Source organism: Ursus americanus, chromosome 2, assembly GCF_024610735.1.
Source record: "Ursus americanus isolate L20-20 chromosome 2, mUrsAme1.1.p, whole genome shotgun sequence".
In the NCBI taxonomy this organism is placed as follows: Eukaryota; Metazoa; Chordata; class Mammalia; order Carnivora; family Ursidae; genus Ursus; species Ursus americanus.
Genome location: NC_142128.1, coordinates 38161655 through 38186282, shown reverse-complemented (window position 1 = coordinate 38186282; position 24628 = coordinate 38161655). Strand labels below are relative to the sequence as shown.

At 53.4% G+C, this 24628-nt stretch overlaps 3 protein-coding genes across 7 annotated transcripts; 1 reads left to right on the top strand and 2 right to left on the bottom strand.

Annotated features, from left to right (window-relative positions):
- The first annotated feature begins 1464 nt into the window (after positions 1 to 1464).
- Positions 1465 to 5879, top strand: ELOB (elongin B). Of its 4 annotated transcripts, none has more exons than XM_087853456.1 (4): positions 1465 to 1597; positions 1752 to 1886; positions 2991 to 3096; positions 5600 to 5879. In XM_087853456.1, the coding sequence occupies exons 1-4, from the start codon at positions 1595 to 1597 to the stop codon at positions 5815 to 5817; spliced, it is 462 nt and encodes a 153-aa protein (XP_087709582.1). In that variant the 5' UTR covers positions 1465 to 1594; the 3' UTR covers positions 5818 to 5879. The 4 variants fall into 4 exon arrangements, with proteins under 4 accessions (XP_087709582.1, XP_087709579.1, XP_045639758.1 ...); XM_087853453.1 differs by having other exon boundaries at positions 5597 to 5879; XM_045783802.2 differs by having other exon boundaries at positions 1466 to 1597; positions 5705 to 5879.
- Positions 5880 to 6379: 500 nt separating this feature from the next.
- On the bottom strand, positions 6380 to 17466 carry LOC148110549 (serine/arginine repetitive matrix protein 2-like). 2 transcript variants are annotated; one of them, XM_087853404.1, is made up of 6 exons: positions 17236 to 17466; positions 9500 to 16200; positions 8480 to 8764; positions 7277 to 7390; positions 7040 to 7150; positions 6380 to 6947 (listed from the first exon to the last, which is right to left on the bottom strand). In XM_087853404.1, the coding sequence occupies exons 2-6, from the start codon at positions 14992 to 14994 to the stop codon at positions 6938 to 6940; spliced, it is 6015 nt and encodes a 2004-aa protein (XP_087709530.1). In that variant the 5' UTR covers positions 14995 to 16200; positions 17236 to 17466; the 3' UTR covers positions 6380 to 6937. The 2 variants fall into 2 exon arrangements, with proteins under 2 accessions (XP_087709530.1, XP_087709533.1); XM_087853407.1 differs by lacking the exon at positions 17236 to 17466 and adding an exon at positions 9163 to 9257 and having other exon boundaries at positions 9500 to 9639.
- A 415-nt stretch (positions 17467 to 17881) lies between these two features.
- Positions 17882 to 23509, bottom strand: LOC123783218 (serine/arginine repetitive matrix protein 2). Its single transcript, XM_045783801.2, has 10 exons — positions 23475 to 23509; positions 20851 to 21123; positions 19868 to 19975; positions 19519 to 19683; positions 19229 to 19306; positions 18731 to 18793; positions 18595 to 18627; positions 18339 to 18389; positions 18074 to 18166; positions 17882 to 17988 (listed from the first exon to the last, which is right to left on the bottom strand). The coding sequence occupies exons 1-10, from the start codon at positions 23492 to 23494 to the stop codon at positions 17946 to 17948; spliced, it is 927 nt and encodes a 308-aa protein (XP_045639757.2). The 5' UTR covers positions 23495 to 23509; the 3' UTR covers positions 17882 to 17945.
- Between the last annotated feature and the right edge of the window lie 1119 nt (positions 23510 to 24628).

The following is a 24628-nucleotide window of genomic DNA, read 5'->3' as shown; positions in this document are numbered from 1 at the left end:
CAAAAGTAATAACTACCGTTACAGTTTTAGAAACACCTACTGAGGACCAATTCTTGATGAAAATCTACAAACTTTACAAACAGCTGTTCTGTCATCATAAAAGGTAGGAGACTGCACTTTCAAGAGGTTAACTGCCCACAGCTGCGCAGGTTGCGCGGGGAGCAAGGATGTGAATCCCCGTGTATTGAGCACGGAGGCCGCCCCGTGAGAATTAGTGAAAGGAAACCCCGTTTAGAACGCAGTCGGGAGGCCAGCAGGGGGCGCTCTCGGCCTTCTCGCTCGTCTATTGCAGCCCCAACAGGAAGAGTCGCACCTGGCAGGTGGATGCTGCTTTATTAGCCCAGCGGGAGGAAGGCAACAGCCCAGCCAATGAAAAGCCACTATTAGAACTCCCTTTATTCCAACGAACTTTTTGTTTATAACACCCTCCCACTGTCCCCTTTCTTCTATAGGAGAGTTTCTCTCCTTTGTTCTGCGGACTTGCCTATGGTTTTGCTGTAGCTTGTTGGTCCTGGCTTGTAATTCTCTATCCCCAGACAAGCCCAGTTTTGCTGGTAAAATAACTGGCAGTTTTATTTTCTTAAGATTCTGCCCATAGATGGGCAGCCAGCCAGGGAAACCAAGTCTAAAGGCCCTTCCAGAGCCCGAGTGGACGCAGGCAGGAGGCGGTCGGCCGCCCAAGGCCCCTGGACTGGAGGGGGCTCCTCCTTCCTCCCCCTAGGGAGTGAGCGCCAACTTTGGCAGAGCCTTGTGGCATTTTTTGAAGATTTTATTTATTTGTCAGAGAGCGAGCACAAACAGGGGGAGGGGCAGGCAGAGGGAGAAGCAGGCTCCATGCTGAGCAGGGAGCCCCATATGCGGGGCTCCATCCCAGGTCCTGGGATCATGATCCCAGCCAAAGGCAGATGCTTCCCGGACTGAGCCACCCAGGTATCCCGCGCCTTATAGCATTTTCCCTGGGAGTTCCCTTGGCCCACTCCCTAACACCCACGACAGCTTCCTGGGGTCCTTCCCGGCCACAAAGCCCAGCCAAGGGTGGACGTGGAAACGGGGACAGCCCACCCATGGGGGCAGCCGGAAGGTCCAGAATTATCACCGCCTCAAAATGGCGGCCAGGGAGCCCCTCAGTTATAAGCAGACCTCCCCCCCGCAGACACACAGCAGCCCCGGTGGTCGTTGACACGCAAAAGTCCTGCGCCCCAATGACCAAGATGCACAACATTCACTGACCCTCCCTGGGACGTGGGGGTACTCTGCACTCGCCAGGTCAGCCCCCAACGTTCCCCCCCAGAGGGCCGAGCATGCGCCTAGACCACCCGCTGACCGCAACAGGGGCGCCTCAGCTTTGCCACTCCCAAGATGGCGCCGTCACCTGCCGCGCCGGACCCCTGCCCCACGCCCACCACGCCACGGCGCCGAGATGGCGGCCGAACGCGCAGTTGGATCGAGCGGCAGGCGCATCTCTTAAAATGGCGGCGGTGGCGGGGCGGGGCCGCCGGGCGCGAGGCACGCTGGGGCGAGGCGCGCGGGCTGCCGGGAACGGGGCGGAGCGCGGCCGCGCCGGCGCGTCGAGGGGGGACAGGCAGCCGCCGCGATGGTGAACGGGCGCGGGGGGAGGGGTGGCGGGCGGCGACGGGGGGCGGCGGGCCGCGCGGGGCTGGGTTGGGGGCGGCGGGCCGCGCGGGGCTGGGTTGGGGGCGGTCAGCCTTGGGGGAGGGGGCTCCGCGCTCACGCCGGCCCGCCGCCCCCAGGACGTGTTCCTCATGATTCGGCGCCACAAGACCACCATCTTCACGGACGCCAAGGAGTCGAGCACCGTGTTCGAGCTGAAGCGCATCGTCGAGGGCATCCTCAAGCGGCCGCCCGACGAGCAGCGGCTGTACAAGGTGCGGCCCGGGGCGGGCGCTGCGCGGCGGCCGCGTCGTTGGTGTAAACAGTGGCCGGAACTCCCCCGCGTGGAGGCGAGGCGGTGCCGGCGCTCGGTGGAGGGGCGGCCCCGGGGGGCGCGCGGGGGGGCCTGGGCGCTGCGCAGGGGGCCGGCGGCGCGTCTCATCCCCGCGGCGGCGGGCTGGGGAAACAGGCTGGGCGAGGTGGCCGCTCGGCCCAAGGTCAGCGGCAGAGTCGGGCTTTGAACCCTGTTGCCCTTAGCCCCCCACGGGCCCGTCAGAAGCGCAGCCCTTCATCCCCACGCCTTACCACCGACAAGCGGAGGGTGTCGGGGTGAGTAGCGGCCCAGCAGGCCTCCACCCAGCGAGCTCATTACTCCTCAAGCTCCTGCAGCTGCTCTCAAAGTCCGTCCTTCCCCCTCAGACCAGCTGCAGTTACGTAGCGAAGATGGCCTGGGGCTTTGGATTTCGTGGGGGAGCCTGTCGTCTTGGCCCGATTCGGGCGGCCGGCAGCGTGGGCCCCTCACCTAAGTGCGTTGGTCTGGTTTCTGCTAGAAACTGGCCTTTCACTCCAAACTGAGCCTCAGTCTCTGAGCGCTTCATCTGCGCGGTGTCCAGGGGGGCCTCCTTGCTGCCCGTGCTCCTTCCATGTCCTGTATTCCGCGCTTTCTGGGTCTGCTTCGCTCACTGAAACCTCCTGGCCGCCCGACAAGTTGGGAATTCCAGTAATTCCCATCTTACAGATACACTGCGCATCAAAAAGATCAACCGCTTTGTCCAGTGTGGCAGAGCTGGGATTCAGATCAGGTCTGCCCGCGGACAGACTGGGCACTGACTCTTGAAATTAGGATCACCTGGAGCCTTGGCCGGGGGAAGGGGGGAGACGACAACATTCCAGAGCCCTACCTTGGGAGGTTGTGATTTGGAAATCTTGTGTGTAGCCCTGGAAATTGTGTTTGGTATGTTCTGGGGGTGGTCCTGGGTGCCACTTGGGGCCATCTATCTTCCCTCTTCTGACTTTCAGGGGAGTTGCTGACCAGGGAAGTGTCTGGGACTCAGCCCTCCTGGGGCCTCTCCCAACACCCTGCCTGCCTCTCCCCTCAGGATGACCAGCTTCTGGATGACGGCAAGACACTGGGAGAGTGTGGCTTCACTAGTCAGACGGCACGGCCGCAGGCCCCAGCCACTGTAGGGCTGGCCTTCCGAGCAGGTGAGCGGGGCAGCCGGGCCGGGCGAAAACAGCCAAGGAAAGGGGTCACTGCGGAGCCGCTGTTGTTCCTCCCAGCCTCCGGGGTAGTGTCTTCCTAGTCCACAAAGCACAGGCAGCATGAGATAAGTGTATTTGTTTCCCCACAAAGGAAAAAAAAAAAAAGCAAAGGAGGTGCTTGTAGAAATTTCATGAGGGATTCAAATATCCTTAATCACAATACCAGCTTCTGCTACAGAGGTCTTGAGTACTGGGTCCTGTACTATGCATTTTATTTCCGTTGTTCCATTTAAAAGTCGGTACCCTAAGAGGGAAGCACAGCTGTCCCCACTTTGGAGACATGGAAACTGAGACTTGCTGGCAGTCAGCTGGGGAGCTGTGGTTCAGATACAGATTGCTGGGACCCTGTCTGAGCTGGGCGCCCTGCCAGGCAGTCTTTGCAGGGCGTCACTTAATCCCGCAGCATCTCTGTGCATGCCAGACTTGTGTTGTGCCCATTTCAAGGATGAGTAACTGCGTCTGGGAGAAATTAGGTCACTTGCTGGGGCTGTCAGATCTGGAATTCATGTGCAGTCCCTGCCTGTCCCAGGGGCTGCTCTCATGAACCACATGCCCCCTGCCCAATGTTAAAAACCCAAGCTTGGGGGTGGTTCACTGCCCTTCAGTATATCTCCTTCCCCCAAGAAAGAGAGGTTTGAATTTCTGTTCCTAGAAACTTGAACAGGGGTTGTACTGTGTTTTTGCAGCTGTGGACCCAGGCTTGTGTGGATGGCTCAGTAAATTCGGTTGATAAGTAAGGACTTTTCTGGCTTCTTTTGAGAACACTGTAGTGAGGGTTGAGGAAGGAGTGTACAACCTTGGCCGCACTTCGGAATTTCATGAGGATCACTGTGCCGGGTCTCAGCAGCTGTGTCCTTGGGCGGCTGCTTCATGCCCTGAGTCCTCCTGGCTGGAGTTCCCATCTCCATGGAGGGCTGTGACACTTAGGCCAGCCTCACAGGTGGTGTGAGCCCCCATGTGCCCCAGGTCTTGGCCTGAGGGTGTTCAGCAAATGGAAGTCTTAGGGGCCTTCCCCAGGGGTCCCCCGACCCTCTCAGTGATACGAAGGCAGGCGCACAGCTGGTGCAGACTTGATACAGTTAGGCTCTGTACAGGGGCGACCTTCTGAGGGGGGCAGGTGAGGACTGAAAGCACATCTCCCATTCTGCTTCCTCTGAAAGGCAGTCTTCTGTAGGCTTGCAGGGACTCTTGGGAGATGTCAGTAGGCCTATTTTGTTGATGAAAAAATCAACACAGGGAGGGGGGTTTGTTTTTCCCTATAATCTGTGTTAGGGCACTGAATGGGGGGGCTTACTAGACCCTAGGTGGCATCACCACTGGGGCAGGGGATTGCAGTCTTGATAGAAGACACAATATGGACTGGACAGGCTGTTCTTTGGTCCTCCCATGTGCTACTTTTGTTGCAAAAATGCACTTTTTCGTGGGTAATTGTTTTCCTTACATAGTTTTTGGAAGGGCAAGACACAACTTACCCCAAACTGGCTGCTCAGTCAAATCGAGTGTTAAATGGTATTAGATTTAACAAACTAAAAATGAGAGATGTGATGAAGATAAGATTGTCACTGCAGATTGTGACCTGGAAGATGAATTAGTGAAGCTGAGCCAGGGGTCTTTTAAGTCAGCATCATTGGCATGTGGGGTCAGAGAATTCCGTGTGATATGTCTTGTGTGTTGCAGGCTGTTCAGCATCTCTGGCCACTGTTAGATGGCCAGCTACCCACTCTGCCAAGTTAGGACAACCAAATTTGCTGCGGTACATGGCCGGCTCTCCTGTGGGGGCCTGACTGGTTGAGAACCCTGAGCTAGGTGGAGAGAAGCCTCCCTGCTGGGAGAAGTGCAGGAGAAAGGTTAGGAAGTGGGGCTCATCTGCTCTGCGCTGACAGGGGCAAGATGGGGCCTTCTGGAGCTGCTGTTCTAGTGGGGGAAGCAGCTTGGTCGAAGAAACGGCCGTTTTGGTGAGTGATGAGTAAATGCTCCTGCACAGCACACAGGTACTGGGACGCGGTGACTGTCTGTGTAGAACGGCTGGGGAAGGCTTTTCTGAGGAGTCATGTTTGGGTTGACCCCCTGAACGCCCCCAGACAACCAGCCATTCAGAGTGGCAGACTAGGGACCAGCAAATATAAAGGCCCTGAGGCAGGGAAGAGATTGATGTAGGAACACAGGGCGCACAGGAGACGGGTGGAGAAAGGGCAATTATTCACAGTGATGCAGAGCTACTGGAAGGTTTCAAGCAGGGGAAGAACAGTCTGGTTTGAACTTTAAAAAATAATCTGTGCTTGGAAGAGAGGTGGCGTGGAACAGAACAAGGAGATGGTAGAGGTTCCGGGTAGGGGTCTGTGCAGTCTCACTGGTAGGTGTGACGGGTGAGGAAAAGGACTCGGATGGTGGGCTGGGGGATGGGAAGTCCAGGTTGGGCCTATAGGTATGGAATACCTTCTAGTAGGATCGTGGAAGGGACTCAGTCTGCAGAGGTGGGATTTGCTCAGTGGACCCTACAAGCTAGAGGTGGCTGCTCCCTCCAGCTCTCCCCACCCCCCCTGTCCACCAGATGAAGCTTTCGAAGCCCTGCGCATCGAGCCTTTCTCCAGCCCACCTGAGCTACCCGATGTGATGAAGCCGCAGGACTCAGGAAGCAGCGCCAATGAACAAGCGGTCCAGTGAGAGGGCCTGGGGCCCACCCCCGGTGCCGCCCCTCCCCCCCCAATAAACGAGATTTGGGTGTCTGCCTGGTTGCTGCCTTTTTCTGTGCACCCTTTCCTAAGGCATCACCTTCCCTGGGATGGTTCTGCTCCCCTGCAAGGCTCATCCTCAGCCCCTTGCTTGCCTAGGCCACCTTGAGAGACCACTCTCTCTGGTCAAGCTCTGTGGGCCCAGCCAACCACCCCCACCCCAGCCTGCCCCTCTGAGGCCACTGACACAGGACTGGGAGGAACCCAGAGCCCGAGGCCAGCCTTCTGCTCAGCCTGGAGACCCAAGGTTTGAGGCTTTGTTCCTTTAATGACTTCCTGCCACCAGGCAGGCTCCCAGGCAGCTTCTGAGCGAAGGAGCAAAAGTAAGCTGCAGCCCGTATGCTGGCTTTAGATTGGGCTCCATGGAGGAGGACCCAAGCCTAGAGCCACCCAACACAGGTCCTCTGAGGCCAACAGAGTGCACTGGGGGGAGGGGGGCAGTCAGTAAGAGAACAGCTCTCTCTCCACCCCTAATAAACCATCTACAGACCCAATTCCTGCATTTCTCATTTTTATTTGACAGAAAAAGTTGCTCTTGCTGTACAGATTTTAAAAAACCAAAATGCCTTTAAGAAACGTGAAGAAAAGTTGGGGGAGGGGCCACAACCTCACAGGGGCGGGGAGCAGTAGGGGCCAACTAATTTCCACTCCTGCCCCTTCCTTCCAGGAACACCTCACACACAGGTTCGCAAGTTCCAAACCACCGACCCCCCAGGAACTTACAGGTAAAAGGGGGCATCACTGCCTCCCAGGCCCTTTCTAACTCAAGACCAGGGTGTCCCCAACTGTATCCTCCCCTCCCGCAACTCCCATTCTCATTCCCACCCACCCCAAACCCCCCAAAACATGAACCAGGAAAAACTCACGGAGATTAACATTTCACAGGAACAAAGAAAAAAGTGGGGGAGGGAAAAAAGAGAGCCCTCCCCCAAAATGCTGCCAGGGTTCAAAGGGGGGCAGACAAGGACCCCTCCCCATGGCTCTGCTGGGGAAAGGGGACACTCCCTGTAGCTCCAGAACTTGGGGTATGGTGGAATTCCCCCCAGAAAAATTCAAGGAGACCTGCAACAGAAAAAGGGACAGTCAGTGCAGAGATCAGCCAGCGCTGGGGCACGCAGAAGGGAACCTGGCACTTGAGTGCCGTAAGGACGCACCTGGAGGAGCGGTGCCGCACGGGGCGGGGGCTAGGTGTCTCCCTCCTGCGCTTGTGGCCCGGGGAGCGGCTGTCCCCACGCTGGCCTCTGCGGGAACCCCGCTCGCTGCTGCTGCAACAACACAGGGCAGACATCAGACCACACACAACGCAACACCAACCTCTGGCACCTTCGGGCCTCAAAACCGTTCAGAGTGATGGTGGGCAGGCTGGGCTGGTTACCGACAGGAGGCCCTACCTCTGCTGGTCCCGTGGTGAGGGCTGGGGTGAGGGGCGGCGGCGCTCCGCAGGCGAGTAGCTGAGAGACCGAGAGTCTCGAAGGGAGTCTATTGGCTTCCGGGGGCTACGGGACCTGGGGAGCAGAGTAAGTCCCCATAGCACCACGGTTTTCCAAACCCACCAGCCGGCACTCAGGACCACCCCCCAGGTCCTGACCACCAAACCTCATACCACACAGGGCCAGCCTCAGACCCACCTTTGTCTGCTCACTCACCCATCCGCCCGCACACCATCCACCGAGTGCCCCAACGGGCAGGGCATGGGGTGCAGCGGGGGATGCAAAGATAAAGACAGTCCCTGCCCTTGGAGGGGCTCAGTCTGGTGGTGAAGGCAGGCCACGGAAGGCCCACTTGGCCCCGTGTATGGGAAGCAGCCCCACAAGGACCGATGTACACGGGTCTGGGGACCCGGGGGGAGGGGACATGGGGCAGGGAAGGGGCAGGGTAGTCTTCTCGAAGGTGCTGTTTGAGCGGAGTCTTGCAGAACGAGGAGTTCACCAGGCGGACAAGGGAATTCCAGGCAGAAGGAACAGCATGTCCAAAGGCATGGGGTTCTCCTTAGACTGCAAGGCGCTGGGTGTGGCTGGAGCACAGGGCATGTGTGGGGGCGGGCAGGAGAGGAGAACACAGGGCAGGCAAGGCCAGTTGGTGAAGAGCCTCACACGCCATTCCCGCAGAGGTGGGGCTTTATCCTGCAGGCCACAGGGCGTCCCGGAAGGATTTGTGGAGTGGAGGGAAGTAACCAGATGTGCGTTTTAGAAAGATCCCTCTGGCTACGTGTGGAAGAGAATGGCGTGGAGACAGGGAAGACAGGGAGGAGGCTGTGGACAGAGTCGGGAGAAGATGACGGTGGCCAGACCAGAGCCCTGGCAGTAGCAATAGGGAGATTTAAAAGCTAGAATCCCTGGGACCTGGGAGCAGGGAACAGGCTGCATGTCAGGGGCAGGGAGAGGAAGGAACCTAGGACTCCACAATTCTGACTGGAGCACCCACTTGGATGGTGCAGCCCTTTGCCACCACAGGGCACAACGAAGGTGGTAGGGAGAGGAGAGCCCAACTCCTCCCACATAACCAGAGACCACAGTCCACCTGAGACTCCCAGCAGGGATCTCACACCCAGGGTCTCACCCCACCCCTTCCACCTCAAGCAAGGCAGCACTCACCTCCGCTCGCCAGGGGGCGGCTTCTTGGGGCTTGCAGGTTTGGGCAAGGCCTGAGGGCCAGGCTTAGCAGGGGAGGGGGAGGAAGAAGTAGAAGAGGAGGAGGAGGAGGAAGAGGAGGAGGAGGAGGAGGAGGAAGAGGAGGAGGAAGAAGAGGAGGAGGAGGAAGAGGAGGAGGAGGAGCTGGAACTGGAGCTACTAGAGCGCCTCTTCCTCTTGGCTGGGGTCGGCTCCTGAGGACGTCCCTCTCGAACAGCCTCCTTTGGGGCTGGGGCGGGGCTGGGTACCCTGTGGGAGAAGCAGAGTGTCACAGGAGACAAGCTGCCCCAGCCCCAACCCTACCTTCCTTGGCCTGTAGGAACGGCAGTGGGGGAGGGGTGCCGCAGAAAGGCCCTGCGCGCTTTCCAAGCTGAGAGCCAGTGAGTGCATTCTCTGGAGAGCAGTGGCCCCGAGCTGACCCAACCTCTGCTAACACAAGCAACAGGCTGGGGCCCGCAGCACAAGGGATCAAGGCTAAACCTCAAGAATGTCCCTGATGGAGAAATAAGGTCCCTGGGCTCAGGTGTGGAAGGCGAGCTGGGTGGTCTCCTTCCATGGAGAGCCACAGTTTGGGGAGGCCCCTGTGTGCGCGGGTTGGCTGGGGGAGGGGCCGTCCTGCCTGGAGGCAGGGAGAGGGATGGGATGACCTCTGAAGATCCTTCCAGCCCAGGGAGTTCCTCTTGAGGTCTAACTGCCATCCCTCCTGCTGTAAAATTAAGTCCATTTCCTCTAGTTCTGTCCTCTGTAGAGACGGAAAACTCATCATTATCCTCTAGAGAATGAACCTTTGGAGACTTTTATCTGACCCATTCCTCCCCCCATTGCCCCCACCCCAGCATTCTCTTCTACCCCCAGCTTAAGGGTCAAGGTCCCCATACCTTCTTCAAAGAGCAGAGAACCTCTGGAAAGGGCTTCTCCCTCCCCACCACCACCCATCCCCAGAACCTGCCCCGTAGAAACAGTTCTAAAAGTCAAGCCCCTCACCTCTTCAGTGCTACCTCAGGCTGAGCAGGAAGGCTAGAGCCCTCTGAGTCGCTAGAACTGGAACCAGAAGAGGAGGAGGAGGAAGAGGACGAGGACGACGACGACGAAGAGGAGGAGCTGGAGGAGGAGGAGGAGGAGGAACTCCGCCGCTCCTTTGCTGGCTGCAGGGCGGCCAATGCAGAAGGCTGCTGGGCCCCCGTGGAGGCAGGTGGTTCCCCACCCTCAGGATGGGACATTCCAGGGACAGGGCCAGAGAGCATGCCATTGTGGTCACCAGCAGAGGACGTGGTCTTGGCCACTGTCCCAGAGGAAAGGGACTGAGACCCTGCTACAGGGGTGGTCTGGGCAAGCAAAGCTCGGGACTGGTCAGAAAAAGCAGATGGCACAGGGGACCTAGGTCTATCCTGAGCTGGAGGGAGAACACACTGTGAGGGAGCCTGGACCATTCTAGAGGCAGGAGAGGGAGCCCGCTCAGAGGTCATTCTAGACTGGCTCAGGGCAGATGGTGGGGTTCTGGAACCTGGGCCTCCTGGTGGGGTTCTGGATCTGGCTCTGTCAAGAAGCGGTGGTGAGGTTCTGCCACTAACACGCTCATAGGCAGAGAGGGGCACCCTGGGGCTGGTAAGGTTTGCACCAGACAAGGCTGGAGCCATTCTAGCACTGGTGAGGCTTGCAGGTGCCAAGGCAGGAGGGGTTCTTGAGCTGGCAATATTCACAGGAGCTGTGGCATGTGCAGATCTAGGACCCACCAGGTTTGCAGGGGCTGCAGCCTGGGGTGTTCTGGAGCTGGAGGGATAGTTTGCAGCAGTTGGGGGTGTGCCAGAGCCAGTGAGACTCAAAGCTGCCAAAGCAGCTGGGGTTCTGGCTCCTGCTAGGTTCACAGCTGGGGCTGTAGGGGTGCGAGGGTCAGCAAGGTTCACAGCAGAAGGTGCCACTGCTGTTCTGGGGCTGGCCAAGTTCATGGCTGCTGCTGCAGCTGGTGTTCTCGAGTCAGCCAAGTTCACTGCTGTTGGTATGGCAGGTGTCCTGGCGCTGGCCAGGTTCATGGCTGCTGCAGAGGCTGCAGGAATCCTACTGGCCAGGCTAGCAGCTGGGGCCGTTCTGAGACTCATGAGAGGCACTGGAGCTGGAACCTGGGACATTCTTGCAGCAAGGCCAGCGGCAGACATGGATGGAGGCGGCCGAGCAGTGCCAAGACTGATGGCTGTCAGGGCAAGTGCAATTCTAGACTGTGCGTGATTTTCTGGCACAGATGTTCTTGGGTGATCTGGAATTCGGGGACCTGGACCATCCATCATGGAGCCACCAGCTTGCTGCAGGACAGACATCGGTGTTCTAGAGCTGCCAAGGGGTTCAAGCATTCCAGGTGATCGACAGCGGTCCAGAGGTGTTGGTGACATACTAGGACGACTGAAGCAACTCATTCTGGAGCTATTGAGCGCTACTGGAGGTGTCCGAGAACCAGAATGATTCCTTGTTGCCGGAGGACTAGCAGAACGTGAACGATCAGAACTACTTCCAGATGCAGAACGCCTTCGGATGGCAGGAGGAGATCTTGTTAAGGACCGTTTGCCCCGAGTTGTTCGCGGAGTACGAGATCTAGAACGGCGGCGGATAGCAAGTGGAGAGCGACTTCGAGAACGTTTGCGTGGCAACAGTGGGGTCCGAGACCTAGAGCGGCGCCGAATAGCTGGAGGTGTTCGGGACCGAGATCGGCGGCGTGTCACTGGAGAAGTTCGAGAGCGGGACCTCCTTCGATTTACCGGAGACGTGCGAGATCTAGATCTCCTGCGAGTGACTGGGGACGTTCTGGATCTCGACCTTCTGCGAGTGATAGGGGAAGTTCTGCTTCGAGATCGCCTTCTGGTTACTGGTGGAGTCCTAGATCTAGACCTTCTTCGGGTCACGGGCGGAGTTCTAGAACGGGAGCGCCGACGTGTCGGTGTTCTGGACCTTGATCGACGGCGGGTTACTGGTGGTGTTCTAGACCTGGATCGCCTTCGACTCACTGGGGATGCCCTGGATCGAGACCTTCGTCGAGTCACTGATGTCCTGGACCTTGATCGTCTCCGACTGACTGGTGAGGTTCGAGACCTGGACCTACGGCGGCTGACCAGAGGTGTTCTGGACCGGGATCGCCGATGAGTAGCTGGAGAGGCCCGAGACCTTGAACGTTTCCAAGGAGCTGGTGAGGTGCGTGAGCGGGACCGCTTCCGACTCGTCGGGGGTGTCCGAGAACGGCCTCTTCGGCGTCGGGAAGAAGTTCGGGAACTCTCCTGCCGGGGAGGAGACCTTGAGTGGTAACCAGAGCCTCCCCTCCGCCGACGAGTGACCCGAGACCTTGACCGGCTCCGCTGTCTTCTCCGAGAGGTTGACTGAGAAGATCCAGACCTATCTCGACGTCGAGTTGTTCTGGTTTTCTCCCTCCTTGAGCGCGAACGGGACCTCTGGAGCCCACGAGGCTTTGGTGAAGGAGAACGGCCTCTCCTTGAAGTTGTTTTAGCACGTGGGGATGAAGCTGAGCGCCGGCGGCGTGAGGATCTTGACTTTTCAGCTGGCTCCGGGGAAGACACTGAAGGACTTCTTCGGCGTCTTGGAGGAGTTCTAGAACGGGTCTCCGGTGAGGATGATGCAGAGCGGCTTCTACGAGACAGTCTGGCCTTCCTAGTCAGCTCAGGAGATGATCGAGAGCTGCGACGGCGAGGTGGAGTACGGGACTTGGTCTTAGGCTCTGGTGACGACCTAGAGCTTCTTCTAGCAGTTCTGGATTTGGGTGGGTGTTCTGGAGACGACTCTGAACTGCTGCTTCCTTCAGGAGAAGGACCTCTGCCTTTACTTGATGAACCTGACCTGCTTCGTCTGGGAAGAGCCCGAAGGGCAGGGGCCTTGGGTTCAGGGGAGGAATCAGAACCACTCTGTGCCCTGGGTGCTGCTCTTGGTTTATCTTTAACTTCAGGAGATGAGCCAGATCTACTGCGCCGAGGAGAAGGTCGGGATTTGCTCTCAATCTCTGGAGATGATCCAGAGCGACTCCTTTCTCTAAGCGGTACTCGTGTCTTAGCTTTAGAATCTGGAGAAGAGTCTGATTCACTTCTTTCTTGAGGGGATCCACTTGGCTTCCCGTCAAGTTCTTGAGAAGATCCAGATCGACTCCTCTGACCAAGAGGAGTCCTAGCCACAGTCTTCTGTTCAACTGAGGATTCTGACCCACTTCTTTCTCTCTGGGGGGTAAGACACTTGTTGTTGAGCTCTGGGGAGGATGGTGAACGACTTCTTGGCCTAGGAGTCTGAGGCAAAGCTTTTGGTTCTGGAGAAGAATCACATTCGCTTCTCCCCCTGGACGGTGTTCTAGGTATATCTTTCATTCCAGGAGAGGACCCAGATAGGCTGTGTCTTGAAGGAGTCCCAGACCCATCTCTAAGTCCTGGAGAAGACCCAGACCTGCTCCTCCTCGAAGGGGTTCTGGGTAAGCCATCTTTCAGTTCAGGAGATGCAGAGCTACTTCTTTCCCTTGATGGTGTTCTGGGTACTGCATCAAGTACTGGTGAAGAAACACTCTGATTTGAAGACATTCCAGCTTTTTCCACTGCATCTGGGGATAACTCAGAACTGCTGCGCCTAGAGGACCTTGTTGATTGTTCTTTCAGGTCTACAAATGGATCTGTCTCCAGCTGATTAGGAAAAGATCCATTCAAATCTTCTTTAACTTCAGGAGAAAATCCAGTATTCATTTCTGCAACAGGGCCTGAGTTTCTGAATTCTAAAGGTGACCCAAAACTATTCTCCCTCGGGGGAGAATTAGACAGTTCCTTATGTTCTGGAGAAAAATGTGGCCCACTCCAAGCTGAAGCTACTGCAGGGACTTCTACTTCCAAAGAAGTCTGCGACTGGCTTTGGTCAAGAGTCAAAGACACAGTGGGTCTTTCTTCTATTTCAGGAGATGATTCAAAGTTACTTCCAGCCACTTCTTTAAGTTCCGGAGACAAATGGGAGAGAACCTGGTTTGAGGATTCCTCAGATTTCTCTACCACCTCCATTAACTCCTCTTCTTGGCTTGGCTTAGCTAACGCACTTTGGTCTTTTGTGTCTGGAGATGATCCAACACCACCACCTCTTTCCCTTGACGGGGTTTTAGGCATCTCTCTGAGTACTGGTGAGGAATCAGGCTTATCCTGCACTGGAAGAGGACTCGATCTGTCCCTTGGTCTAGGAGATGATGCAGTAATATCCTCCTGAAGGAGTAAGACTGTCTTCTCTTTCGATTCAGAAGGCTCCAATCTACTATGCCCCAGAAGAGACTTAGAGTCCACTGCAATATATGGGGAAGAGTCAGACTGAGACTTGCTCTGCTCAGGAGACATTCCAGATTTTAGCTTAGGACTTGATAATTCGCTTCTTTCTTGTCTTGCTGGAGATTTGGGTGCCAGCTCAGTGATTGGAGATGAGGACCTGGACCGGCCACCCTTAAGAGGTGTCTGAGATTTGCTCTGCAGAGATGGAGACTCAGAGTGACTCTGTTTCATTTCTGGACTTGAAGTATCAGACCTAGGGTCTGGTGAAGTTTGAGATTGTCCTTTCTGTTGCAAAGAGGAGGCGGCAAAATACAGCTCTCCTGGTGGTGTGCTAGACTTTACTCCTGGACAGAGAGAGAAGGATCCAGAACTTTGTGCTGATGAGTCTTTAGACTTCTCTTGGGAACATGGTGACTTTGATCCACAAAGACTGTACCCCGATGGAGTTTGGGGCTTTACTTTAGGGCATGGCGAAGTAGACCTCGAGTGACTTTGTCTTGGTGGTGTTCCAGGTTTCACTTTGGTATCTGGTGAGGACGACCTAGAACGGCTGTGTCTTTGCAACAATCTAGATTCCACCTTGGAGCAAGGAGACTCTGATCTGCTTTGCCTTGGAGGTGTTTTAGATGTCACCCTGCTAGGACTTGGAGAAGAGGAGCCGGAATGGCTTTGGATTGGTGACGTTACTGCCTTCACTTTGGGTTGTGGAGATGACGACCCAGATCGGCTCCGTCTCGGAGGTGTGCTAGATTTCACTCTAGGAGGAGAGGACCCAGAGCAGCTATGTCTTGAAGGAGTCGTAGATTTCACCTCAGGGTCAGGTGATGATTCTGAACGGCTCTGTATCTGTGTTGTTGCAGATTGTTCATTTGCCTGGGGACTTGTTACAGACCCTTGCCTCGGTGGCGTTCCAGACTTGACTTTAGGTTGAGGAGATGAACTGGAACAACTCTGTCTTGATGGTGTTTTAGATTTCTGATTAGAAGGAGAAGAACCAGATCGACTTCGTCTTGGTGGTGTTCTCGATTTAGCTTTTGGTTGGGACGATCCAGAGCGACTGCGCCTTGGTGGTGTCCGAGACTTCTGTTTAGGACATGGAGATGACCCTGAAAGGCTTCGCCTCAAAGACAAGCGAGATTTTGCTTTGGACCGTGGTGAAGAGAGAGACCTGCTCCGCCTTGAAGAAATGCGAGATTTTTTCATTTCTGGGCTTGAGTTGGACCTGCTCCTTCTCTGTGACGTTCTGGATTTGTTCTTCCGCTCTGATGACGAACCAGACCTGCCTCTTCTTTGTGGTGTTCTTGAGTGAGATCTTCCCCGTCTAACTACACTTCTACTACGAGATCTTCGTCTTGCAGGTGTCCTAGACCGAGATCGTCCTCGTCTCGCGGGTGTCCTAGACCGAGATCGTCCTCGTCTTGCGGGTGTCCTAGACCGAGATCTCCCTCTTCTGGCTGGGGTTCGAGAGCGTGACCGACCACGTCTGGCTGGGGTTCTAGAGCGTGACCTGCCACTTCTCCTGGCTGGTGACCTGCTACGAGACCTCCGTCGTACTGGTGATCGGGTCCTAGATCTGCGCCTAGCAGGTGTTCTAGAGCGAGACCTGCCCCGCCTGGCTGGTGTTCTAGAGCGAGACCTACGTCTGGCAGGTGTTCTGGATCGTGATCTCCGCCTGGCGGGTGTTCTAGAGCGAGACCTGGCCCGACGGGCTGGCGTTCTAGAACGAGATCTGCCCCTAGTGGCTGGGGATCTAGAGTGTGACCTGCCTCGCCTTGCTGATCTAGACCTGCCTCTTCTCTGGGTATTTCTGCTTCTAGACCAGCCTGGTCGCTGAGGAGACCTAGAGCGGCCACGTCGCTGGGGGCTTCTGGATCGTCCCCACCTCTGTGCAGACCGGGACCTACGCCACTGAGGGGACCGGGACCGTGAATGACCTCTCTTGGTAGGGGTTCGAGACCGAGATCGTCCCCTCTTAGTAGTGGTAGGGCTACGGGACCTCCCCACTCTTCGAGAAGGGGAATGAGAATGTGACTTATCCCGCTTTGCCCGGCCATGTGAGCGACTCTTGGATGCGGGAGAAGAAGAAATCTCTCGGCGGGACCCAGGAGCTGGTGCAGGTTTAGGACTTTCGGGGGAAGAGCTGGCATGTCGAGAAACTTTGGTAGGTTGAGGGGATGGTGGGCAGCTCTCTGAAGAAGACTGGGGCGGTTTCTCAGGAGACTTAGGTAGTGAACAGCCCCGGGGTGGGGAAACCTCAGATGGGGGGTTCACTGGCTCCTGACTTAAGGTGGTTGTTGCAAGGGATTGTGGGGAGCCGCCATGTTGCTCAGCAAGGAGCGGAGTGGGAGCAGGTGGTTCTGGGCCTGTGCTGCTCCTTTCCGGAGAGGGGCTAGGTCGAACTGCAGATTTCTAAGAGTGGGGAAAAAAAGTATGGATAGGAACATGAGCACGAAAACTTCCTATCACCTGTAAGAGCCCAACACCCTTCCCAATGAAATTTTTCTCTACACACCCCATTACGCTAACTGGTCCCTTTCCTGACCACACGCCGTTATTAACAAAAGATCATATAAAAAGACAATAGGGAAAACACGAAAATGTGGACAAGCTGTCACTTTAAAAGTCTTATCTAGGAAAAAACACAATGCAAACAACTAATGCATGACATTTGGTAACAACCACAACAAAATGCCATGGCAATGTTAAAAAAAAGACACTTTTTTAAAATGGAGAAACAAAGCAGGTTTCCCAAAGTGGGAGGCATCTGACTTCATCCTTCAAAAAGAATACAGAAATAAAAGAACAAAAGCAAAGGTTTGACATGATTTATGTAAACAAGACTACGGTGAACTACAAAAAAGGAAACCAAGTTATAAAAGCTTTAAATAGGAAAAATTTTTGTGGTGACCAACTTGTAGTTTAGAGAAAGTAACTCTGGATGACATGGAAAATGGACAAAAGAGCTAAGAATTTAGCAAAGAGCAATTTATGTAATAGCTGAAGCAAGAAAACATCATGAATAGAGCTCAATCAGAATAACCGTAAGATGACAGGTACTGAAAAGACAAATACAGTAGTGTTTTCAAATTGCAGGCAGCACCCCAAGTGGGTTGAAAACTCCTAGTTAGCTACAACCAACATTTAACAAAATAAAAAAACTAGAGCTATCACAAGTAGTGAAACTAGATACAATTTTTAAAAAACCTTTTGCCCAAGTTGTACATAAAATTATAAAACGATATTAACGTAAAACCTATTAATAACCAGGCCACTTTGAAAGAAATAATTCTAAAAAACTTGCAGATGCAAAACAGATCTTGATAAATGAGAAGTGCATAAAAAAGAACTAATTCAGGTCTTTCAAAAACTTCACTTCCCTTCTTCACTTCAAAAACCCATCCTAACCCTGCAACCCAATAAACATCCATTAACTCAGTGACATACCTCCTTGTCTTTATCTTTGTCTTCATGAGGACTGCTAGGCTGCTTTGTAGAGGGCTCTGGGCTGCTAGGCTGCCCTGTGTTGGTGGTACCTGGTTCCTTAGAAGGTGCATCTCCCTCCCCTCGACGCCCTGAAACAGGGGAAGGACTTCGCCCAGTCAAGGCAGTTGTATGGGTTTTTGCTGCTGCACTTCGAGACCTGAGGAAGGTAATTGAGGGCAGGGAAGAGGAAGGAAATCAGCTCAGGGGAGAACAGAGAACCCCCTCCCCAGCTCCCATCCACCTTTCCTGACTATACAAACCCTCTTCCAAAAAGCCTTCTCTTACACGACTCAAACCACTCATAGAAATTCAAGTCCAATTCACTTTGGTCCTTTTCTTCCCAACACAGTCCCCAAAAACGTTCTCCCTCTACCCCTTTATTCACCTCCCCCAACCTCCCCAAACCCTCCACCCTGCCCATTCCCTACCCACTTCATTCACAACTCACCTCTGAGCCCACCTCCTTCAGGAAGCCTTCCCCGATTAAGGAAGCCAGGGTAAGGATTCCTTCCTCCCCCAGACACCACGAACAAACCACCACCCCCCCTATTCTGGCAGTCCATATACATCAGAACAAAACAAAAAATAACAAAATAAACACAAAAACAAAAAAAAAAAGAGAAGGGGAAATGTATATGTCTGTCCATCCTGTTGCTTTAGCCTGTCAGCTCCTAGAGGGCAGGGACCGTGTCTTCCGAATGGTCTGTGCAGCGCCTAGCACACCGTGGGCGCTCAATAAATATTAAATTGATTAACCCACAAGTCCCTCTCCCTCCCTTCCTCTTGGACCACCCCTTACCGACTGCGGGAAGTATCAGAAGAGGAAGCAGAGTCAGCAGATGTTGAACGGTGGGCCCGGCGGCTCTTGGGGGCTGGTGTTGTACTTCGAGACCTGAAGGAAGGCCGCCGCAACTCAGGGTGCTATCATACTTGTACTGGACTCTCCTCATCCATCTCTCAACCCTCCATCATCAGTCAAGGACATAACTAATTCTCCCCTATTCCCCACCAGGTAGCCTTCACCTACTTGCTAAGCAAATTACCCTCCAATTAAATTCACTCACCGCTTCCGCTTCTTGTCCTTAGATTTACGTTTGCTCTTTGGAGTGGGAGACCTGACAAATGAAAGTGAGATTATTAAAAATAATCATCGTTTTAGAATAAAATCAAAAGTGAAATGGAAAGAAACAGGGAATTATTAACAATGCAACATAGAAGAATTGAGCTATATTCCAAGAAACCCCCTAGAGAACAGGCAAGGCCAACCTGGCTCACCGTTCCATGTGCCACTATGCCCCTTATACCCCAAAAAGGTCTTACCTATGCTTCCGTTTTTTGGATTCAGACTCTGACCTGTTAAGAGGGAGAGGAAGGGAGGGGAAAAAAAACATGAACCAATACCTATGCCTGGACTCATCAAGCCTCTCCAATCACTCCACGTACTCCCACCTCATACCTGTGCTTCTTCTTCTTAGAGCTCTTCTTCCTCTCTCGTCGAGGAGAGCTGCTCTCTGACCTGCTAAAGATGGATTCAAAAACAAAGTCATTCTGCTCGGCTCCTTCCCTGACCTTCCCACTTACAATTCACCCCCAAAAGAGGCTTCTTAAAAAAACAAACAAACAAACAAAAAAAAACATAGCACCAATGTCTCAGACTGACTTACTCTCCAAGAGGCCTACGTACCTCTAGCATAAAGCAACAAGTCTCAAAATGAAAAAGAAAATCCAATTTAAGACGTTGCTGGTTAGTTCTTAGTCGGCAAAACTGCAGAATCAACCCTTCCCCACTGAAGAAACATACATATTCATTCTCTGACTGAAATCTGAATGGTAACTCCCTCTTCCCTGACTTATCTGACAACTTTCACCTGCTTCCAAGAACTACTTCCAGAAAGAGAACGGAAACGACATGATTGGTTCACTGGCTATTACAGTAACTTTCCAACTAACTTACCGTCCTCTATCTTTCTTCTTTTTTTTCTTCTTTTGCTTTGGGGTTGGTGAGCGAGAACTGCTGGACTCCCGGACAAGGCTTGGAGAAAGATGGTAAGCGGCAGGGTGAGTGTTAAGACAAATCTTAGACATTTCAACTTCAAAACAACAAAATCTAAACAGTCTGATAAGAAACTGTTCAATAAACCCCACAAAGAACAGAAAAAAAAAACCCAAAAAACCCACAAATACAAACAAAGAGTACTTAAAATCGAGAAAAGCAGCTGACATGTGTTTCTTGGCCTTGAGTACCTGTAAGGTTTGGGAGGCTCTGGAGCTGGTTGTTTAGCTTCTCGAGCACGACGCTGAGGATCAAAAGAGCTGCCATCCACATAGGAATCACTGATGCCAAAGGCAGCGCGGAGTCGCTCGTTTTTCTTCTCATTCAGTTCTGCCAACTGGTGAGTCTCAGTTACCCTAAGAGGGAAAAAAAGGCAAAGGTCAGAAGGAGTTGGCAAAGAACACAGTCATATTCACACAACTGTAGGCAGCCAAATGGGACTGGGACAAGAAGATGAGAGCAGGGAGAAAGTACAAGGTACAACGAGAGGATAACAGAAGCAGCTATTTAGCGTCCAGAGGAAACAGTGAAAACACTCACGCTGGCCTCTGTCCTGGGGTCTCTTCCTTGCCCCCAGGGTTCACATCCTTCTCCAGCAACATGAGTCGAAAGGTAGCCACTTTTTCCTGAATTTGCTGTTCCTCGTACCTAAAGAACAAATCCCTTCAGGTTAAAGCTTGACAAGGCACTTTCCCCAGTCCCAGGTTTACAGTTTCCTCATTCCCAGGAGGATCCCTTCCCTTTCCATGCACACATAAAACTTTTCACTCACTGTCACCCAAAGGGCCTTTCTCTTAAATCTTTCTGATCTTTGGCTGTTATCTTTCTTCTCTCCACTTACTTTAGCCTCTAGAACAGTGGATTTTAAACATGCTACACTCCAGGGGCCAAAAGAGGAAAGTTAAGCAGAGTTCCAGGTGCTCCCCCCAACTTCAACAACAGGTATTTCCTGAGATTCCAAAGGTACATTGTATAAAAAGCGTGCCACTGCTGAAGTTTGAAAACCACTGCTCTACAAGGTCTTCAGCCTGATTGTGCCCCTTTTTCCAAAATTTCACTTCCCTACCCAACCCATGATCCCCTTTTATCCAGATATTATTCCAATTCCTGTTTTCCTGCCTTCCATACTTTCCAAGGTCTCAATCCTTAAATCCATTTACCTTCCGTTTCTCTACCAATGACATCACCTGTCAGCTTATACCTTAGCTCTTGTCTTCTCTGGTACCTGCTTTCCCACCTCTCCCCTTAAAGCACATTTTTCTCTATGGCTCCCCTCTTTCCCCATGTGCCTTCACCTAAATAATAAAGACTCCCTGAGGCTTCCTCTTCTCGAAGACAGTTTCCTCACCTCTCACCTTGAGCTGTCCCCTTAACTCCTTTCCATTTGCTAGCTCCTTTATCTCCTCCCGTCCTACAACTCCTCTCCAGGCCTCTTCAACCAGTCCTAAGAGCCCTATACCCCACCTAATTCCCCCAGCTCTGCACTCACTCAGTGCTTGGCTCTCCCCCAGCCCTCCCCTCACCCCTGCTCTTCCATCATCTCCTCCAGCTCGAGGCATCGCAGCTCCACGCGCCGCTTGCGCTCGTGGTCCAGGATGTCAGGATTAGGCCGCTTCACCAGGGCAGCCTCCAGGCGCCGCAGTTCCTCCTCTCCCTTGTAGTCAGGCCGCTCACCCCGGCGGCCCCGCACCAGGGACAGGTTGCGCTGGACGTAGCCGTTGGTGCCGCTGCCCCGGGGCGTCGGCAGCCCGATCCCGTTGTACATGGCCCCGTGCCCGGGGGGGGCACCACCGCTCCTGAGGGGGAGCGGGGAAACACGGGTCAGGCCCCTGACCCCAAACTAACCACTCACCACCACCCAAATCCTTGTTCTCCTTCATCCCTGTTTCAACATGAAATCTCCACACTAAACCACCTTTAGCCGCGTAATCCTCCTAGTCTGCTAACAAAAAAAACCCCTTTCTTACCCTTCCCATTATTTTATTAGAATCACTGCCCAGCTCTTACAGCCTTTTCCCCAAAGTGCAAGAGCTATTTCCATTTTTGTTTGCACCTAGACGTTCTTCTTTTCCACCCTAAGAAAACGAGAATCCATTTCTCTCAAATTTCTCCACACTCTTTATTCTCCTTTAGCCCCAATAAGCACAAGTGATGTCTCCACCAACTAATCTAATCCCTAACATCTGGTAACTGAGGCCTCCAAATACGGCACAACAACCACCACAGATCTGTGGCAACTAAGTCCCACAATCCAAGTTCAAAGATCCTTCTAAGACCTGACCTGAGAATTTCAGACTACCCTGTTATGAAAACAAAACAGACTAATCAATCCCCTACGTATTTGAACAGGTGGACTGATTTGTTCCTGACATAGGCCAAGTCACACTCAAGAATAAAGGCCACTATGCATATCAGAAACATATGAACCTTATATACATAATCCTCTTGTACTTTACCTCCCAGAGGTAAGAGACCATTTCCTTGATTCCAAATACTTCAAAGCCTCCTATCAACTACCCCACCTGGTATCTTACTCCTTTAATCTCCTTCCCAATAGGATTTCTTACATGATTTGCAGCTCACCCAAGTCTCATTAGCTCCTCGTAAACATCACCTGTTTTCAACTCAATGCTCTGAATACATCAAATCAGCCTCCTCCGCTCCAACTGTTCCCATACCCTCTACATTCCTTGCCCTAAACTTCTTCAGAAGTCCCCTCACTCTCTATACCCCCCCTTCACTAACATCAATCAGCTTTCCCTATCAATCCCCTGTATCTCACTTCCCAGAGTTTCTCTTCCAGCTCTGCCTTATCCCTCTCATCTTATCTCCATACCTTCTACCAAATTCTATCCTCTCAACCTGTTCCAACCCCAACATGGCTCTGAAGAGCCCTCAAGCCCCCATTCTTCTGGTTAGATTTCTTAGTTATACATACTCTATTCCTTTTCCCTATATATACACTTTATTTCTTCTCCCATCTCATTCTGTCCAAGACAGCTTCAAAAAGCCTAAATATGAGGGAAAACTACCCCAAGACAAAACCCAACGAACAGTGGAGAGATTGAGAGAGATAAAATTGGATAAAAAGAAACTCTTTAATTTAAAAATTCCAGAATAAAAAAAAGAGTACACAAATACCTCAAAGAATGTAAAACAACAAAATTTTAAGTATGGGGAGACAGTGAATGGAAGGAAAATTGCCCAATTCCAGAACTGCTTGTACCTCTATACCCAAATTCTAAAGGCTGGATCCTTGCCCAATCCCAGTAGCACTCAAGAGGACTAAAAACAATAAGAGAAAACCACACTAAGGTAAAGCAGTGACAAATAAGGCTACATCTAGGAAAAATAGAATGTACCCAAAAAAGGGAAAATCTCTTTACAGCACAAGAAATCAGTTTCTCTACCTTCTAGACTTCACTTTTGTTTTCTCAAATACCAATCCTCCCCACTCTAAACTTAGGTCCTTCTTTGCCTCTCTAAACCCCACCTAATTTCTGCCTCCCTTACAGAATGCTTCTGACATACAATTAATTCTTCAGCTTAACCATTCACCCACACTTCCATACCACCTCACACAAAAATCCTCCCACTCCCTTAGGAGGGAAAACCGGTAGCTGCTAAGGAAAGGGTATTAAAACACAACGAATTGTAGAACTTTCAGGGAACAAGCCCCCCCCCCCCCAATAACAGCCCACACCTTCGGAGGCAGTCCTAAAAACACTAAAAGGAAACACCAAAGGGGAACACCAACAAACAGAGAAATCACCAAAACCAGGTAAGTTTATAAAACAAGCATTCTTAACTGGGGTCCACAGGCTGTGAGTACACAAGTTATCCAAGCTAAAGTCAGAGAATAAAAATAAGCTGCAAAGCAAGACAACAGAATTTCTTTTGTTGGGAATTTTATCACGACGCCAAACTAACAAAAAAATATAAAGGAATCTGGAAATTCAATACTGAAATACTCAAGAAAAGAAACGCACCAAAAACGAGGTCGGTGTGCAGAAAAATGGACATAGGCGCACAGTAAGGGGGCATTTCGGTAGCTAAGCGGACACTGGGGAACCCCCAAATTTTAAATATTAGCTCAAGAAAAGATCTAAAGCCACACACTTAAAAGACAACGAGACGCTCTTTTTACATTTTTGGTCCAGACGACATCTTAGATAAGCCTGAGTGGAAACGAAGGCTCGGAAGAGTTGGGTGCCAAATAATGCCTGAATCGGCGCCCAGCGTTTTCTTCCCAAGGAAGGGCTCCTACGGCCTCCCCAGCTTTAACACAACTTTTGAGAAGACAGCGAAAAAGTGAAAAACTAAAAAAAATTTAAGAGAAAGAGAAGCGCATGATCTATCTTTATGTACCTCGGCTGAACACGTCTTTCAAAAAAAAAAAGGAAAAAGAAAAAAAAACCAAGGTTTGCAGCTCTCCTCTCCCTACCGCTTCGAGACAAACAGTAAAGAGTCCGAAGGGCCCCAATATGCGGGGCACCTAGTCCCAGGCCTGCCTGCAGCGGCGGGGCCGCCAAGGCCTATTTTCGGCCTTGAGACATGGGGGAGGGGGCTGCGTGGCGCCCAAGAGTCTGGGAGGCTCCGCGCCGGACCGCAGGCCCCCGGGAGGGACGGGGAAGCCGGAGGCCGGAGAGGCTCGGAGGAAGAGATCCGGGGACAGGCCCCCGCCGCCTCCCCGCCGAGAAAATGTCGGAAGGGGCAGCCGCGGGAGGGCCTCCTCGGCCGCAAGCGTGGGGGAGGCGAGAAGCCGAGGCGCGCGCTCCCCCCTCCTCGTCGCGAGCGCGCACGAACCCGAGAGCAGTCGGCGGCGCGAGCCGTTGCCATGGGGGAGGGGGAAGGCAGTAAAAGCCCGCGCGCGACAGGAACCGAACGAAAGCGAGGGGGGGAGGGGAGGCAGGCAAGCGAGGGCGTCCGCGTGAGCTAGGGGCGGCGAACGCGCGTGCGCGCGGCGGCCTGGACCGTTCTCCGCGCGCTTTGGCCTCGCGCCGGGGGCCGCCGCCCCTCCCCCACCCGGCTCGCGCGCTCCCTCACCCTCTCACCCGCCGCCGCCGCCTCCGCCCGCCGCCTCTGAGGGGGAGAGGTGCTGCCGCTGCTTAAGCTCCCGAGTCCCTCGGGGCCTGGAGCTGCCGCCTCGCCTCGCCGGTCCGCCCGCCTCAGCCGACACCGACGCCTCCTCGCTTCCTCAGGGGCCGCAGCGGGCTCCGACTGCGCCACTCGCACCCCGCCTGGGCCGCGCTGCACGTCAGCACGACCAACTGAGCGCGTCAGCACGCACCCGCGCGCGTC

Bases quoted from the DNA above. Each gene is read 5' to 3' on its own strand.
- ELOB (XM_087853453.1), top strand. The intron at 1,887-2,990 runs GTGCGGCCCGGG...CTCTCCCCTCAG, and splicing joins ACGAGCAGCGGCTGTACAAG to GATGACCAGCTTCTGGATGA. The intron at 3,097-5,596 runs GTGAGCGGGGCA...AATACCTTCTAG, and splicing joins AGGGCTGGCCTTCCGAGCAG to TAGGATCGTGGAAGGGACTC.
- LOC148110549 (XM_087853404.1), bottom strand. From the start codon at position 14,994: ATGAAAAAATCTCGCATTTCTTCAAGGCGGAGCAGGTCTCTCTCTTCA. The intron at 8,765-9,499 runs GTGAGGGGCTTG...CTTCTCCCACAG, and splicing joins CCTGAGGTAGCACTGAAGAG to GGTACCCAGCCCCGCCCCAG. The intron at 7,391-8,479 runs GTGAGTGCTGCC...TCTGCTCCCCAG, and splicing joins CCGCCCCCTGGCGAGCGGAG to GTCCCGTAGCCCCCGGAAGC.
- LOC123783218 (XM_045783801.2), bottom strand. From the start codon at position 23,494: ATGTCGTCTGGACCAAAAAT. The intron at 21,124-23,474 runs GTAAAAAGAGCG...GCTCCCCCTCAG, and splicing joins ATGTCGTCTGGACCAAAAAT to GAGCGGTGGTGCCCCCCCCG. The intron at 18,628-18,730 runs GTATGAGGTGGG...CCCTCTTAACAG, and splicing joins TCTAAGAAGAAGAAGCACAG to GTCAGAGTCTGAATCCAAAA.